Source organism: Chrysemys picta, chromosome 3 (assembly GCF_011386835.1).
Source record: "Chrysemys picta bellii isolate R12L10 chromosome 3, ASM1138683v2, whole genome shotgun sequence".
Lineage (NCBI taxonomy): Eukaryota > Metazoa > Chordata > Testudines > Emydidae > Chrysemys > Chrysemys picta.
In genome coordinates this window covers 24511243-24525396 of record NC_088793.1, presented here as the reverse complement: position 1 = coordinate 24525396, position 14154 = coordinate 24511243, and the positions used below count along the sequence as shown (strand labels likewise).

The following is a 14154-nucleotide window of genomic DNA, read 5'->3' as shown; positions in this document are numbered from 1 at the left end:
ACTCACTCTTACTAGTAAAAAAACCATCCAGACCCAGAAGTCACATACAGGACTCATACTGCACAAGGCCACGCTTTACCTCTTCTGATAGAAGAGTCTGAAGCAATTATTCCATTAGAACTTTACTAGTTGATAAGAACAGGAAACACAAAGTGACTAGACCAGTAATTTTCATCTGAACATTGCATTTTTATGAGAGGTATAAATATATTTCCACAGTTGAAGCTGTGCTGAATTAGGAAGCGGGCAATTCATGTAATTGTAATTGAGGGTATAAAGTATGTTTTGTTTCCTACAGAAAAACACAAGACCAGGTATATTTCACAGTGTTATTCACATTTTCATTTTGTTTTTACAGCATATACAAGTGAACATTACATTATTCATTATGAACCACAAGGAGCAGGAGACAGACCTAATCAGGCTAGACAAATTGGTCCATAAACAATCCATATCAAAAGGATACCCTTGAGAAAAAAAAAAAGCCTAGTGGTTCTATTCAAACCTCAATACACTTACTATGTATTGAAGGAGGGTGGGGGGAAGGGAATCGATCTTCAGGTGCTTGTATCTCTTCTGTGCCAAAAAATTCTGTTATGAAAATGATTGGGAGAAGATGATTCAGTGGCTACTGAATATGTTACAGCTTGAAGATCCTGTTTAAAGCCAACCATGGTAGAATAGGCTGGTGCGGGGGCTGGGAGTACTGGAATGGTGATGTCAGCTTCTGCATAAGAGTGCATGCTGCATCGGTTATAAACACACCCCAGCAGCATCGCGTTCAGTGTACCACTAACTGAGGCGAATATCAGCATTTTATGTTGTAACATATGCACACAGTTTGTACAAAGGACAGAACAGAGAAATTGAAAAATATCTCAAAGTGAAACTTTGGATTCCCATTGCCTGTGTCAACAAGGCATAATCTTCAAGGCTATTTTATGTATTTTGAGGGAAAGTCCCAACTCAAGATGATTGGGGTTCTGCCTCTAGCAGAGAGGAAGTCTGGTGTTGAAAACTAACCTTCATGCAACAAATAACTGGAATGGAAATTAGAACTGTGCTTATGAAAAGTCAGAAGCAAACCACTAGATTACTGAGGAGAGTATTAATGACAGATCCAGAGTCTCAGACGTAGGCCAGACTAACCGCCAGCAAGCTGCTTTGTTAAAGTAATGCTACAAGAATACAACAAAAAGATATATAACACCTAAAATTTTATGCTGCAAGGAAACTTCTGTAGATTTTGTTAGGAACAGTAAGATGACAGAACTCCATATACAAAATTATGCCAATGCTGGTTCTTTTTTCCTCATCATCAGAGCCTTTCATAACAGACTTATGTCATCAGTGCTCAAGACATAGACTCTGATAGCTTGTAGATTAAAAAAAAAAGTTATGCCATCAAAATTAACGTTCTACACAAAATACTTCAACAAAATACAAGCACTTTTTTCATCGTTCAGAAACTGAAAGTAAGCTTTTTTTCAAAATATCTCCATAGGCAAAGGATTAAAAAGGATTTTAATTATACACATATGGTCACAATTCTGCCTTAAAAAGATCATTGGGAAATGTACATAAGGCCGCTTGTAAATGTACATCATCTTCATGTTACTGTTACAATGTCATATGTCCAGAGAAAAAAATTGACAGTATCATACATATTTGCTTTAGGTTGGGAGTAGGCTATTCAAAAATACAGTACTCTTCTGTACAAAAAAAATCATGCCACATTTATTAAGATGGAAGAAGCATTGGTTTCTCGGGTAACCAAATATTTCAATCCATTTCTTGCTTACTATTCTTATTATCCTGACTTAAATTTTCAACTGATTCATTTCCCAAAATGTCCATATTAACAGAATCAACAGCTATGTTATAAAGAAAACATAATGTTTCTCACAATAGATAAAAAGAAAGCTGGTTCATATTTCTGAAACCATATAAAGATAGAATTTTTAAAAAATCACTCTTGATTTGTTGAAATAAATTTACATTATACAACACTATATGCCAAGGCAAAGAGGGGAGGGGAATATGAATATACACTAAAATGCAAATTTTTGTCCCCAAAGGGGGTAAAACAAATTACATTTACAGCATGAAGGTTTACAAATGTACATCTGTACAACCAAAGTAAGCATCACTACTAAATTAGCAAGGCTTGTAATAAACATCGAAACAAGAGATTTGTTTTCAAACTGTAAACTTACACCTATTAACTACACGTATACAATGCATATATTTATAGGAAGCAAAAAAGCTATCTGAATATTTAATCATGCTTACATGTTGAGCTATCAAGTTTACTGTTCAGTGGCCCCTTTTCTCCTCCATCAATACCTACTTTTTTGCATCTACTGTGAGAAAGCAAAATAAATGCTCAACACTTTCAAATCATGTCTTACAATTCTATATGCAAATTAAAAAAATACAAAATTCTACTCTTCCCGCATTGCAAAACTGACTGTAAAGTTAATGCAGGATTATTCTCTATTCAGAAAGTACTTTATTGTATGGAAGTACCACCATGATTTTATTCCTCTACCTTGTACAACAATATATAAGTATATACACATCACTTTTTTTTTTTAAATACATTGCTAGAGAAAATATTAGGGCATTGCATTTTTTAAAAAAAATCATGGCCACAGCAAATGACGGATGCTTGTCTTTAAAGTTTCCATTGTTTTGTCAATCCCTACTTTAGTTTGCCGTGCCCTTTTTGCTATTTGGATATGTTGTGAACCACCAAAATACAACTTAACTTTCTGTAACATGTTAAATAATATTTATGCAGTTGATCAATTTTAATCTGGTATAAAAGACTCCACACAAAGGGGGGGGGAGGAGGGGGAAGACATTCTATTTACAACTCTAGAAACCTGTTGTGCTGTGATAGTGGGTAGACCTACCAGATTGCAAGCCAGTGTATTAAAAGAATAATGTACTTTTTCCCTTTAAAAACTATTTTTCAGTGACTTTACAAGGTAAAAATTTACAAAATATGTGACAGCTATTTTGATACAATTACATCATATACAGGCATTCTGTGCTTTGTCAGCAGTTCAATCTGATAGGTCTCCGGGCCAGGGCTGGAGATATTTTATAATTCACTCCCCAAAAATATACACAAGAACAATAAAAATTTTACAAATGGATGAACAGAGTCAATAAATAGATTTAAAAAAATCAGAACATTTATAGTTAAGTTGTGGGTTTTGATAATTCACAATGAAATTTTTCTTTCATTCAAGTTGCTGCCTGTATGTCTGGTCTTTTACAGCATCCCATTTGGTGGTCCTCCGATTGGCCCCAGATCAGCACTGTTCTTCAGGTAATACTTCTCTAACTTGGCCAGTATGTGTTTGCCATAGGTATATTTACGCAGAGTTGTAATGTGGGGTCGAATCTACAAGAAGAAAAATTTAGTTAACCTGTATCTAAAAATCTCTTAATCTTATCTACAATAAATTATTCTTAATTTAAATATTTTCAAGTGGAGCCCTATATTTCAAAGGTTACAAAGAGTTTCCAGAAAGATTTAAAATTAGATTCTGAAGAACCAGAAGGCCAAGTGAGCCTTTTTCTTACTACAAACATTTAATTCCAAGCTTGTTTAGTATTGGCTATCCAAATTTAGTTTAATTTCTATTAAATATATTTGTCTTCAAGTTTTTGTTTATTTAAATATGAAAAAATGAATTATTCAGAACATATCAATAAAAGAGAAAGAATTGTTTGTTTACTTTGTTAATTTTTTTCTGTTATGTGCCAACACCAGGAAGACAGCCATTCAATATGCCACAGAGTAATCAGAGTTCAAGCACAATTACTTCAATGGCTATTGAGCAGGGCACTATACAGGGTAGTGTAGATTAACTGTGATTTTCTCCACCTCTAGATATTCTCAACTAAGAAGCTTGTCTGCATGTCAAGGAGGAGGAACTAAGGCTACATCTACACTGCACGCCTCTTGCAGTGGTGCGCAGGGTATGTGTAGCTACACACTCCAGCAAAAAGCAGGCTGTGGCCACACTGTGGTGCGTGGTACATGTGTCAGGGCAAGGCTCTGGCAGAGGGGCGAAAGAGGGGAAAGGCTCAGCCGCAGTTTTCCCCACTAACCCTCTCTGCCAGAGCCTCTACCTGCTGCCAGAGGCTTTCACTGTGGAAGGGAAAAGCTCCAGCAACTCCCCACGCCCGGAACCTTTTCCTGCCGCAAGGAAAAACTCTGGCAACAGGGAGCTGCTGCAGTGTAGACGTACCTTAAGTGTGGAAATCTGGCATCTGGATTAGCTACTATTTGTGTAAGTGATAGGTGAGGATGACTCACCCATTCATATTGGTGTCTGTCACATGATGGAAGAAAATTTCAAAACTACCAATTTTCTAAAATGTATACTAAAGTAAATGTACAACAAGAGCACTGGATAGAAAATTTTTATGTTTTTTAATATAAAAAGTCAGTCTTTTTTTAAAAAAGAATAAAAATTAGATTAATACTAGACATAACTGTTAGGAGCTTTTTTTCAAGGCCCAAACCATAAATCTGTAGAAACTAAACAAATTGACAAAAATCCAATTATATCCTGCTTCATCAGACTATTAGACATTCAAGATAATTAAAAATTAAAAAGAGGATGTGCTTTTTATTTTACTAAGCCACAAATGCCCCCTTCCTGACAAGGGTAATGAACCTACAGGAAAGGTGGCTTCTAAAGAAATTCAGGTAAATTCAGAAATATATACAAAGAAGAGGTGACAGGAAACGTGAATATAGAAGAAAAAAACCTCCTAAAGCTGATGAAGCCATCTATCTATCAAGTACCTTGTGCATTATAATCTTCCGCTGCGCAGGTTCAGCCATATCAATCATCTTCTGAACAACATAGTTGGCATATTGGTCCTTCATCATGGTGTATAAGGCACTGTGAGGACCATCGTTCTGGCAACAAACCTCGTCAATAAGTAAAGCTCTTTCAGCACGAGATGCATGAGTTACACATTTTTCTACGACATTGCTGGGGAAAAAAAATAAGGTAATTGTGTTTTATAGGTTTAAAAGGTTTTAAATTAGAAAGTAATACACTAAAAGAATATTCATTTGAATAGGGATTGGCACGTCTGAGTGTTTTATACATACATTATGACTGTGGTACTAAATATTGAAAAGAGCATGATGTATACCAAAAGATTAATTTCCTTAGTTTTGAAAATACTTTCTTTTTGTGTGGAAAAAATGCTGATAATCTGTATGTTTGAGATGGTCAAAATTAGAGCTGGTAGGAAATTTTCCAACTCAACATTCTTCTGTGTGTGAAACCTGCCTGGTTTTCTGCCAGCTCACCTGACTCTCTTCTTCGCAGCCCAAGTTTACAGGCTCCTGACTCCTCACGCAGACTGATGGGGAGCAGAGAGCCTAAAAATCCCTCGTTCCCAAGCCACCAGCTCCTTGGCAGCCCACTTGGTGGGCTTACAAAGAGCCAAATATCTGGAAGCCCCATCTCCCAAGCTATGGCTCTAAAAGTCCCTGATTCTACCTCAGACTGCCTAGTGGGCTCCTGTGGAGCCAAGGCTTCCCTGGACCCATAGCTCCCCTAGAGCTGGGTCTGGGTGGCTGATTCCCCACCTGGCCAACTCCCTGGGAGGACATGCTTCCCAGCTGCCAGTCATTATGTGAAAAATTCTGATGTTTTTTGTTCCACTATGGAACATTTCTTTTTATCAAAGTCTCATTTTTTCCACACAAATGGAAGCTCTAGGCAAATTATTAATCACCTTTGAATAAAGGCAAAATAATGAAATCCTTTCCTCAGCAACTGACGTAAATAAGTCAATTCCAAAACAACATTAAAAAGGTTAGTGAACCTTTCTTTAACACTGAGAACATTGTAATACCTGGCAAATTTGTGCTGACTCAGAGCTAGAACTTTTCCTCTTATTTCTGAAACTATTTTACTTTTGTCTTCAGGACGACCGTGCTCCAGCACATGTTGGATAACATAATTTCCATATTGATCCTGAAAATAAAAAGATTTCAGTTTTCTTATTGTGGTTCCATCTGAGGAACTCATATAGCTTATGCATTTTTGTATTCACTTCAAGAAGTACAAGAGAAAAAATTAGTAACTGCAACTGACCATTACAAAATGATTAAAAGAGCACATCTGAAAAACAACATTTCACCAAGAATTATTCATGGTCCTCCTACAGATTTTAGGTCCAAAATCTGAACCTTGCTAAAAATTGTGATTTGCCAAGGAATGACCACTATCTGCTAAATCCGTGTAAAATTAATTCTACACATTCACCACCAATGAAGCCACCAATTTTGTAGTGGTCATAAAACCTCCAAAACCTTCTGCAAGCTGATTCTACAGATGCTGTTAACTCACACTGTACCCTACACTATGCCAAAAGTGTTTAAACAAAGCTTTATCATCTCCATGTTCACTTATGCTTGTAAATAAATAGAGCTGGAAGCTGGGAGAGGAATCAATGTTTGCTAAATCAAAAAAGGACATGTACATAAAAATACCTAAGCAATTAACAGCCAGTAATATAAAAGAAAATGAAATCTACAACAAAAAACAGAGTTGATAGTAACTTCATATTGAAACATAAGAGTACACTAACCTGCACAAGCTGTTCTGTGTGTTGATGCAATTCCTCTAAGATGGGCAAAGTCTGCTCAGCAGTGCAGTGCTCCAGAATACGCTGAATTACTCTGCAGCCATACGGATGAGTTGAAAGCACAAACACCTTAAAACAACAGGATTACAAATTTTGAAATTAGATATACTGAAGTTTACAAGTGTGCTGTAAATTACTTTTCAAAATCGAGTTATTGAATAGTAGCAACTTCTCAAAGTACTGAAGTCTTCACAAAAGTGGTGTCTTCCAGCATTAGAAATTTCAGCCTCCAATCACATTCAGAGCCAGAGAAAATCATAAGCACTAAAGATCTGTGCCTAGGACCCCAGCTCCTAGAGCCATCTGATTACATCAACTTCTCAGTGGCAGCAGAAATGTGCTCTGGGTACTGCCAACCCAGCTAAGCAGATACCCTAGCTACTGGTGTAAGTTTAACAGGGGCACTCCCACACAGTTTTTCTTGATAGAAGGAAGGGGGCCACTTGCCACCACTACTACATCATTTATGGGCAGACCCACAAGAGGTCCATGACATGATGTACTAGGGTCTCGGAGAGTCTTCACCTGCCCTGATGACATTTAAGAAAAATATTTTTTTCACTCATGTTTCCTAATCTGGAATTTTATGTATTAACTGGATATTCTGGAATCTTATAAAACAGTTTTGAAATTCTGCAACTGATTATGCTATAAATTTTGCATTCCATCATATATACCAAGCCCACTGTTAAATACTTACAAAGTATGTGCATGTATTAAAAATATACAGTCACATCTTTGGCTTACTCTGGTTACTTAAATTCTTATCCAGACATGTCCTTGAAGGTTTGATTTAAGGCCTTAAATTTTTATGTGATGGCCAGGATTGAACACAAAGACTTACACCTGGAAGTTTTGATTAATTCACGCACAAAGTTAATAAAGCTAGTCTGCAAATTATTAAATTATCCAATGATTGAACAATCAAATTGTAACCACCTAGAGGATAATAGAGTTATAAGGAATAGTAAGCATGGATTTGTCAAGAACAAATCATGCCAAACCAACCTAATTTCCTTTGACAAGGTTACTAGCCCAGTGAATAGAGGAGAAGCAGTAGATGTGATATATCTTGATTTTAGTAAGGCCTTTGACACAGTCCCACACAACATTCTTATAAGCAAACTAGGGAAATGTGGTCTAGATGAAATTGTTATAAGATGGGTGCACAACTGGTTGAAAGACAGGACTCAAAAAGTAGTCATCAATGGTTGGCTGTGTGTCAAACTGGGAGCGCATATCTAGTGGGATCTCACAGAGGACAGTCCTGGGTCCGGAACTATTCATATTTTCATTAAATGATTTGGATAATGGACTGAGGAATAAAATTTTCAGATGACACCAAGCTGGGAGAAGTTGCAAGAGCCATGAAGGATAGGATTAGAATTCAAAACAACCTTGACAAACTGGAGAATTGGTCTGAATTTCAATAAAGATGAAATTCAATAAAGACAAGTGCAAAGTACTTCACTTAGGAAAGAAAATATCAAATGCATTACTATCAAATGGGGAGTAACAGTCTAGGTGGTAGTATTGCTGAAAAGGATCTAGGGGTTATAGTTAAGGCTACGTTTTAGTCACTGTATTTTTAGTAAAAGTCAGGGACAGGTCACGGGTAGTAAACAAAAATTCACGACCCGTGACCTGTCCATGACTTTTACTAAAAATAGCTGTGAATAAAACTTGGCCACGGTTCCCAACCAATGGGAGCTGCAAAGCCAGCGCTCTGGGTGGAAACAGCACAGAGCTGCCTGGCCACACCTCCGCCTAGCAGCTGAGCGAGGGGGATGTCGCAGCTTCTGGGGAGCCCCCCAGGTAAGCACTGCCCAGAGCCCACCTCACCCCATCCCATGCCCCAACCTCCTGCCCACTCCCACACCCTGGGGGGGGGGGGGTTTGGAGTGGAGAGGGGAGGGAGCGTCGTGGCCCAAGAGTGCCCCAGCAGCAGCAGGTGCGCTTGGCGCAGGGGCTGCCTGAGCTGCCCCTGAGCCAGGCGCCCCGGCCACTGCAAAAGTCACGGAAAGTCATGGAATCAGTGACTTTCTGTGACCTCCATGACAAACTCGCAGCCTCAGTTATAGTGGATCACAAATTGAATACGAGTCAACAATGTAATGCAGCTGCAAAAAAAGGGTAATATAATTCTGGGGTGTATTAACTGGAGTGTCATATGGAAGACAGAGGTAATAGTCCCGCTCTACTCAGTACTGGGGAGGCCTCGGCTGGAGTAGTGTATCCAATTCTGGGCACCATACTTTAGGACATGTGGACAAACTGGACAGAGTCCAGAAAAGAGCAATAGAAATAATAAAAGGTTCAGAAAACCTGACTTATGAGGAAAGGTTAAAAAAACTGGGCATGTTTAGTACTGAGAAAAGATGACTGAGGGGGAACCTGAAAACAGTCTTCAAAATTTGTTAAGGGCTGTTATAAAGAGGATGGTGATCAATTGTTCTCCATGTGCACTGGAGGTAAGACAAGTAGTAACTGGCTCAATCTACACTAAGCGAGATTTAGTTTATATAATAGGAAAAACTTTCTTACTAAAAGGATAGATAAAGCACTGGAATAGGCTTCTAAAGAAGGTTGTGGAATCCTCATCATTGTAGTCTTTTAAGGACAGATTGGACAAACATCTGTCACAGATGGTCTAGGTTTACTTGCTTCCGTGTCAGCACAGGGGCCTGGTCTTGGGTTCTTGAGGTTCCTTCCAGCCCTACATTTCTACGATTCTATGAAATTTTATCTTCTGTTACATTACAAAAGTGTTGTACTTTTTCATGTTTTCAATTACTACATTATATTACACCTGGAATAATGCATGGCTCTCCAGTAAACAGTGTTACAATTTAGTCAAGGGCATCTATTTATAAACCATTGAAACCAGCCCCTCCATCCCTTCCCCCCACCATCATACTTTGTTGTAAACAGCAAGGGGACTCGAAAAGTGAAATCAGCCATCATTTGTTAAGTCATGGTATTGCTATTCACAATAAAAGGTTAATATCACAGGGAAAAAATATCCATCTCAGTACTGTAAAGTGCGTGAGAGACAATGATATGTTGGAGATTTTGTAAAGAAATGTGTTTGGTGCATCACTAAATAAAACCTAATAATCTCAATTACTGTAGTTGTACTTTTCAGACTAGACAAGTACAAGGTGGTCATACTAAAAGTTTATTTAGCTGCAGTGATTTCTGTATTGTCTTTAGTACAATATTAACCTTGTAATACAATTTCTTGGAAAAATGATCAGTGTCACCAGACACTTCTACTAATCCAGGCTCAGAGAACATCTGATTGAATTTAATACAGGTATTTTATTAAAAGTGATTAGAATCAGGTGGATAACTTTGGAAGAAACTGCATGGTGTCAAGTATCAGGGGGTATCTATGTTAGTCTGTATCCACAAAAACAACAAGGAGTCCGGAGGCACCTTAAAGACTAACAGATTTATTTGGGCATAAGCTTTCGTGGGTAAAAACCCTTGATTTTTTTACCCACGAAAGCTTATGCCCAAATAAATCTGTTAGTCTTTAAGGTGCCACCAGACTCCTTGTTGTTTTTGTGGAAGAAATTGCTACTACTTAAGGTAAAGCACATAGGAACAGATCGAGGAGAAATAAATCTCTCTTTACAAGAGAGTCTGGGAATAACTGCAGTTACTTCTATTGCCATGAACAAAGATCAGAGATGGCCTTTGGTTAACTGAAATTATAAAATATGACAAAGGAAACCTGATCATGTCAGTCTCTAAACTGGACTGAAAAACTTGACAATAAGCTGAATATTTCTGCCATCAAATTCATAGAGCATCTGATGTCACTTTCAGAGGGCCTCATCCCCAATATACTCTAACTCTACGTCACATTAACCATCTAATTCAAGGGTTTTATTTTTTCCAGTTAGGACAAAAAAAGTGATGTTACATGCTATGTTAACTTAAACGAGACACCAATGTGTTGATAAATCTGTTTGGTATTTGCAAATTACACTGGTCTACAATTTTTGAGAAGTCGTCTGCTTCAGAGATAAAATGTGCTATTTATTAAGTATTTTGAGGTGCTGAATTCAAATATGACAATTAAAACAACTGATTGGCTACTGTTTCTAAGATATTTAAGTTTTTACATTATATGTCTATGTATATTGTGTAGATAGTAGAGTTTTAATCATAAATTGTAAACCTAGGTCTTTTCATGTGTTTATGGTTGCTTTCCATGATAATATTTCACCTGTCCTGTTTATGTAACACTTTAAAAATCAGCAAAAGGGTTATATAAATCAAATTTATTATGAAACAAAAGGCAAAAAACTATTATGTACATAGTTTAGTCCTATTCAGTGTCTACTCGGTGCTTCTTGGCTTGTCTCTTGTATTCATTAAATGGAGCATCTCTTGTCACTGTCCAGCAATAGTCTGCAAGCACTGATGGGCTTCATTTGCCCTGATAGCGTTTCTCCATTGTTGCAATCTCCTGGTGACATCGCTCGCCGTGCTTGTCTCTCACTGCTCTGCAGTTCGGTGGAAAAAAATCTAGATGAGTGCGCAAAAAATGTATCTTTAATGAAATGTTGCAACCAAGGCTTTTGTATGCCTTGAGGAGGTTTTCCACCAACAACCTGTAGTTGTCTGCCTTGTTGTTTCCGAGAAAATTTATTGCCACTAACTGGAAGGCTTTCCATGCCGTCTTTTCCTTGCTACGCAGTGCATGGTCAAATGCATCATCTCGAAGAATTTCACGAATCTGAGGACCAACAAAGACACCTTCCTTTATCTTAGCTTCACTTAACCTTGGAAATTTTCCACGGAGGTACCTGAAAGCTACTTGTGTTTTGTCAATGGCCTTGACAAAGTTCTTCGTCAGACCCAGCTTGATGTGTAAGGGTGGTAACCAAATCTTCCTTGATTCAACAAGTGGTGGATGCTGAACACTTTTCCTCCCAGGCTCCAATGACTGTCGGAGTGGCCAATCTTTCTTGATGTAGTGGGAATCTCTTGCACGACTATCCCATTCGCAGAGAAAACAGCAGTACTTTGTGTATCCAGTCTGCAGACCAAGCAAGAGAGCAACAACCTTCAAATCACCACAAAGCTGCCACTGATGTTGGTCATAGTTTATGCACCTCAAAAGTTGTTTCATGTTGTCATAGGTTTCCTTCATATGGACTGCATGACCAACTGGAATTGATGGCAAAACATTGCCATTATGCAGTAAAACAGCTTTAAGACTCGTCTTTGATGAATCAATGAACAGTCTCCACTCATCTGGATCGTGAACGATGTTGAGGGCTGCCATCAAACCATCGATGTTGTTGCAGGCTACAAGATCACCTTCCATGAAGAAGAATGGGACAAGATCCTTTTGACGGTCACGGAAAATGAAAACCCTAACATCACCTGCCAGGAGATTCCACTGCTGTAGTCTGGAGCCCAACAGCTCTGCCTTACTCTTGGGTAGTTCCAAACCCCTGACAAGGTCATTCAATTCACCTTGTGTTATGAGGTGTGGTTCAGAGGAGGAAGATGGGAGAAAATGTGGGTCCTGTGACATTGATGGTTCAGGACCAGAAGTTTCATCCTCTTCCTCATCTGACTCAAGTGAGAATGATTCTGGTGCATCAGGAACCGGCAGTCCTTCTCCATGGGGTACTGGGCGTATAGCTGATGGAATGTTTGGATAATGCACAGTCCACTTTTTCTTTTTTGACACACCTTTCCCTACTGGAGGCACCATGCAGAAGTAACAATTGCTGGTATGATCTGTTGGCTCTCTCCAAATCATTGGCATTGCAAAAGGCATAGATTTCCTTTTCCTGTTCAACCACTGGCGAAGATTTGTTGCACAAGCGTTGCAGCATATCTGTGGGGCCCACCTCTTGTCCTGATCTCCAATTTTGCAGCCAAAATAAAGGTGATAGGCTTTCTTAACCATATTGGTTATACTGCGCTTTTGTGATGCAAAAGTCACTTCACCACAAACATAGAAGAAGTTATCTGCACTGTTCACACAAGTACGAGGCATTTCTGCTCACTTTGGCTAAACAGAAATGTGTCCCTTTGCAAAATCAAACACTGACAAATAAGAGAGCACGACACTATGATTTCTAGAGCTGATATAGGGCAATTTGTTCAGCAGAATGATGTAAGCTTCATTATGATTGCATCATCCATGACTTCTAGGAATAACATGATGCAATTCATATAATGTATGACGCAATACCAGCTTCAGATTGCATCATTCATTGTTTTGCCTAAAAAGCAAGTACTGTCCAAACCCAGTCATAGATTTATTCATAGATCCAGTCAAAGATGTATTTTAGTCATTTCTGGTTTAAATTGAGATCCCTTCCCTTTATAACTGACTTATCCTCCGCCATTCCCAAGTCAAGGGTCATATATACTGACCCAATAGCATATCTTGAAAACTAGAGCCAATCAACAATTTTAAGCATCATTTTCGTTCTCAGTGACCCAGAATTAGTAAAGTTTGACTACATTTATTTCAGAAGCATTTTGGCTGTAGAGCAGTGTTATACAGCAATCCTTGGGTCAATGATGCAACACCTAGACTAAAGTAGAGAAATTAACAACATTACCTGTCCTTTGAAAGCATCAATGATGAACTGGAGTGACTGTGGCTGGACACATTCAATGCATTTTTGTACAACATGGTTTCCATTTTGATCTTTCACACATTTCAGAACATGACCATCCAACTCTTTCACCATTTCATTCTGCAAAAAAATAAGGAAATTACTAAATTATCCACTTCTCTACACTGATGCTGTAGCAAAACTGCATTTTCAAATGTAATATTCAAATCTTTATGTTCACTGTAAATCTAGCCAGACAGATTATCTTTTTTATCTGAAGAATTACACTAATAAAAGATTCATTTTATTTCAAGCATATGTCAATAGTAAAAACTGAAAATCTTTAGAGAGCACGCAATGGATTTGTTGAAAATAAATACAAAAAAATACTGTTCTAACTTACAATTACCTGCTGGTCAGGTGAGATAGATTCTAGTGCTTTCTGAATAACCCGACAACCATACATCTGTAGGGCTAATGGCAGAACATGACCACGTATGCGTGTTGCTAGGGCTAACTTTTGTTCCGGGCTTCCAAACTACAAGAAAACAAAGATGCTGTTAAATGAAAGCTGATGCATTGCAGTATGATGTGGTTTTATTTGGCAGAATCTAACTGTCATAGGGCTTGTCTCCACTTACCAGGGGATCGATGTGCGGTGACCGAGCCACGGGGTGTGTGTGTGTGTGTGTGTGTGTGTGTGTGTGTGTGTGTGTGTGTGTGTGTGTGTGTGTGTGTGTGTGTGTGTGTGTGTGTGTGTGTGTGTGTGTGTGTGTGTGTGTGTGTCAATTTAGCGGGTCTTCACCAGACCCGCTAAATCGACTGCCAATCACTCTCCCATCGACTCTGGTACTCCACC

General features: G+C 38.4%; 1 protein-coding gene across 19 annotated transcripts in view; it reads right to left on the bottom strand.

Annotated features, from left to right (window-relative positions):
* Positions 1-315: 315 nt before the first annotated feature.
* The window catches only part of PUM2 (pumilio RNA binding family member 2), a 113504-nt gene continuing 99665 nt past the window's right edge, over positions 316-14154 (bottom strand). For 11 of the 19 annotated variants that reach the window (XM_065587621.1, XM_065587618.1, XM_065587620.1 and 8 more), the window contains 6 exons: positions 13699-13833; positions 13299-13436; positions 6640-6765; positions 5902-6023; positions 4832-5024; positions 316-3415 (listed from right to left, as the gene is read on the bottom strand). In XM_065587621.1, coding sequence (XP_065443693.1) covers positions 3284-3415; positions 4832-5024; positions 5902-6023; positions 6640-6765; positions 13299-13436; positions 13699-13833 — 846 coding nt within the window. In that variant the 3' untranslated portion in view covers positions 316-3283. Of the gene's footprint in view, positions 3416-4831; positions 5025-5901; positions 6024-6639; positions 6766-9240; positions 9429-13298; positions 13437-13698; positions 13834-14154 lie in introns of those variants that run through there. The other 8 variants (XM_065587625.1, XM_065587629.1, XM_065587624.1 and 5 more) reach the window with 2 other exon arrangements.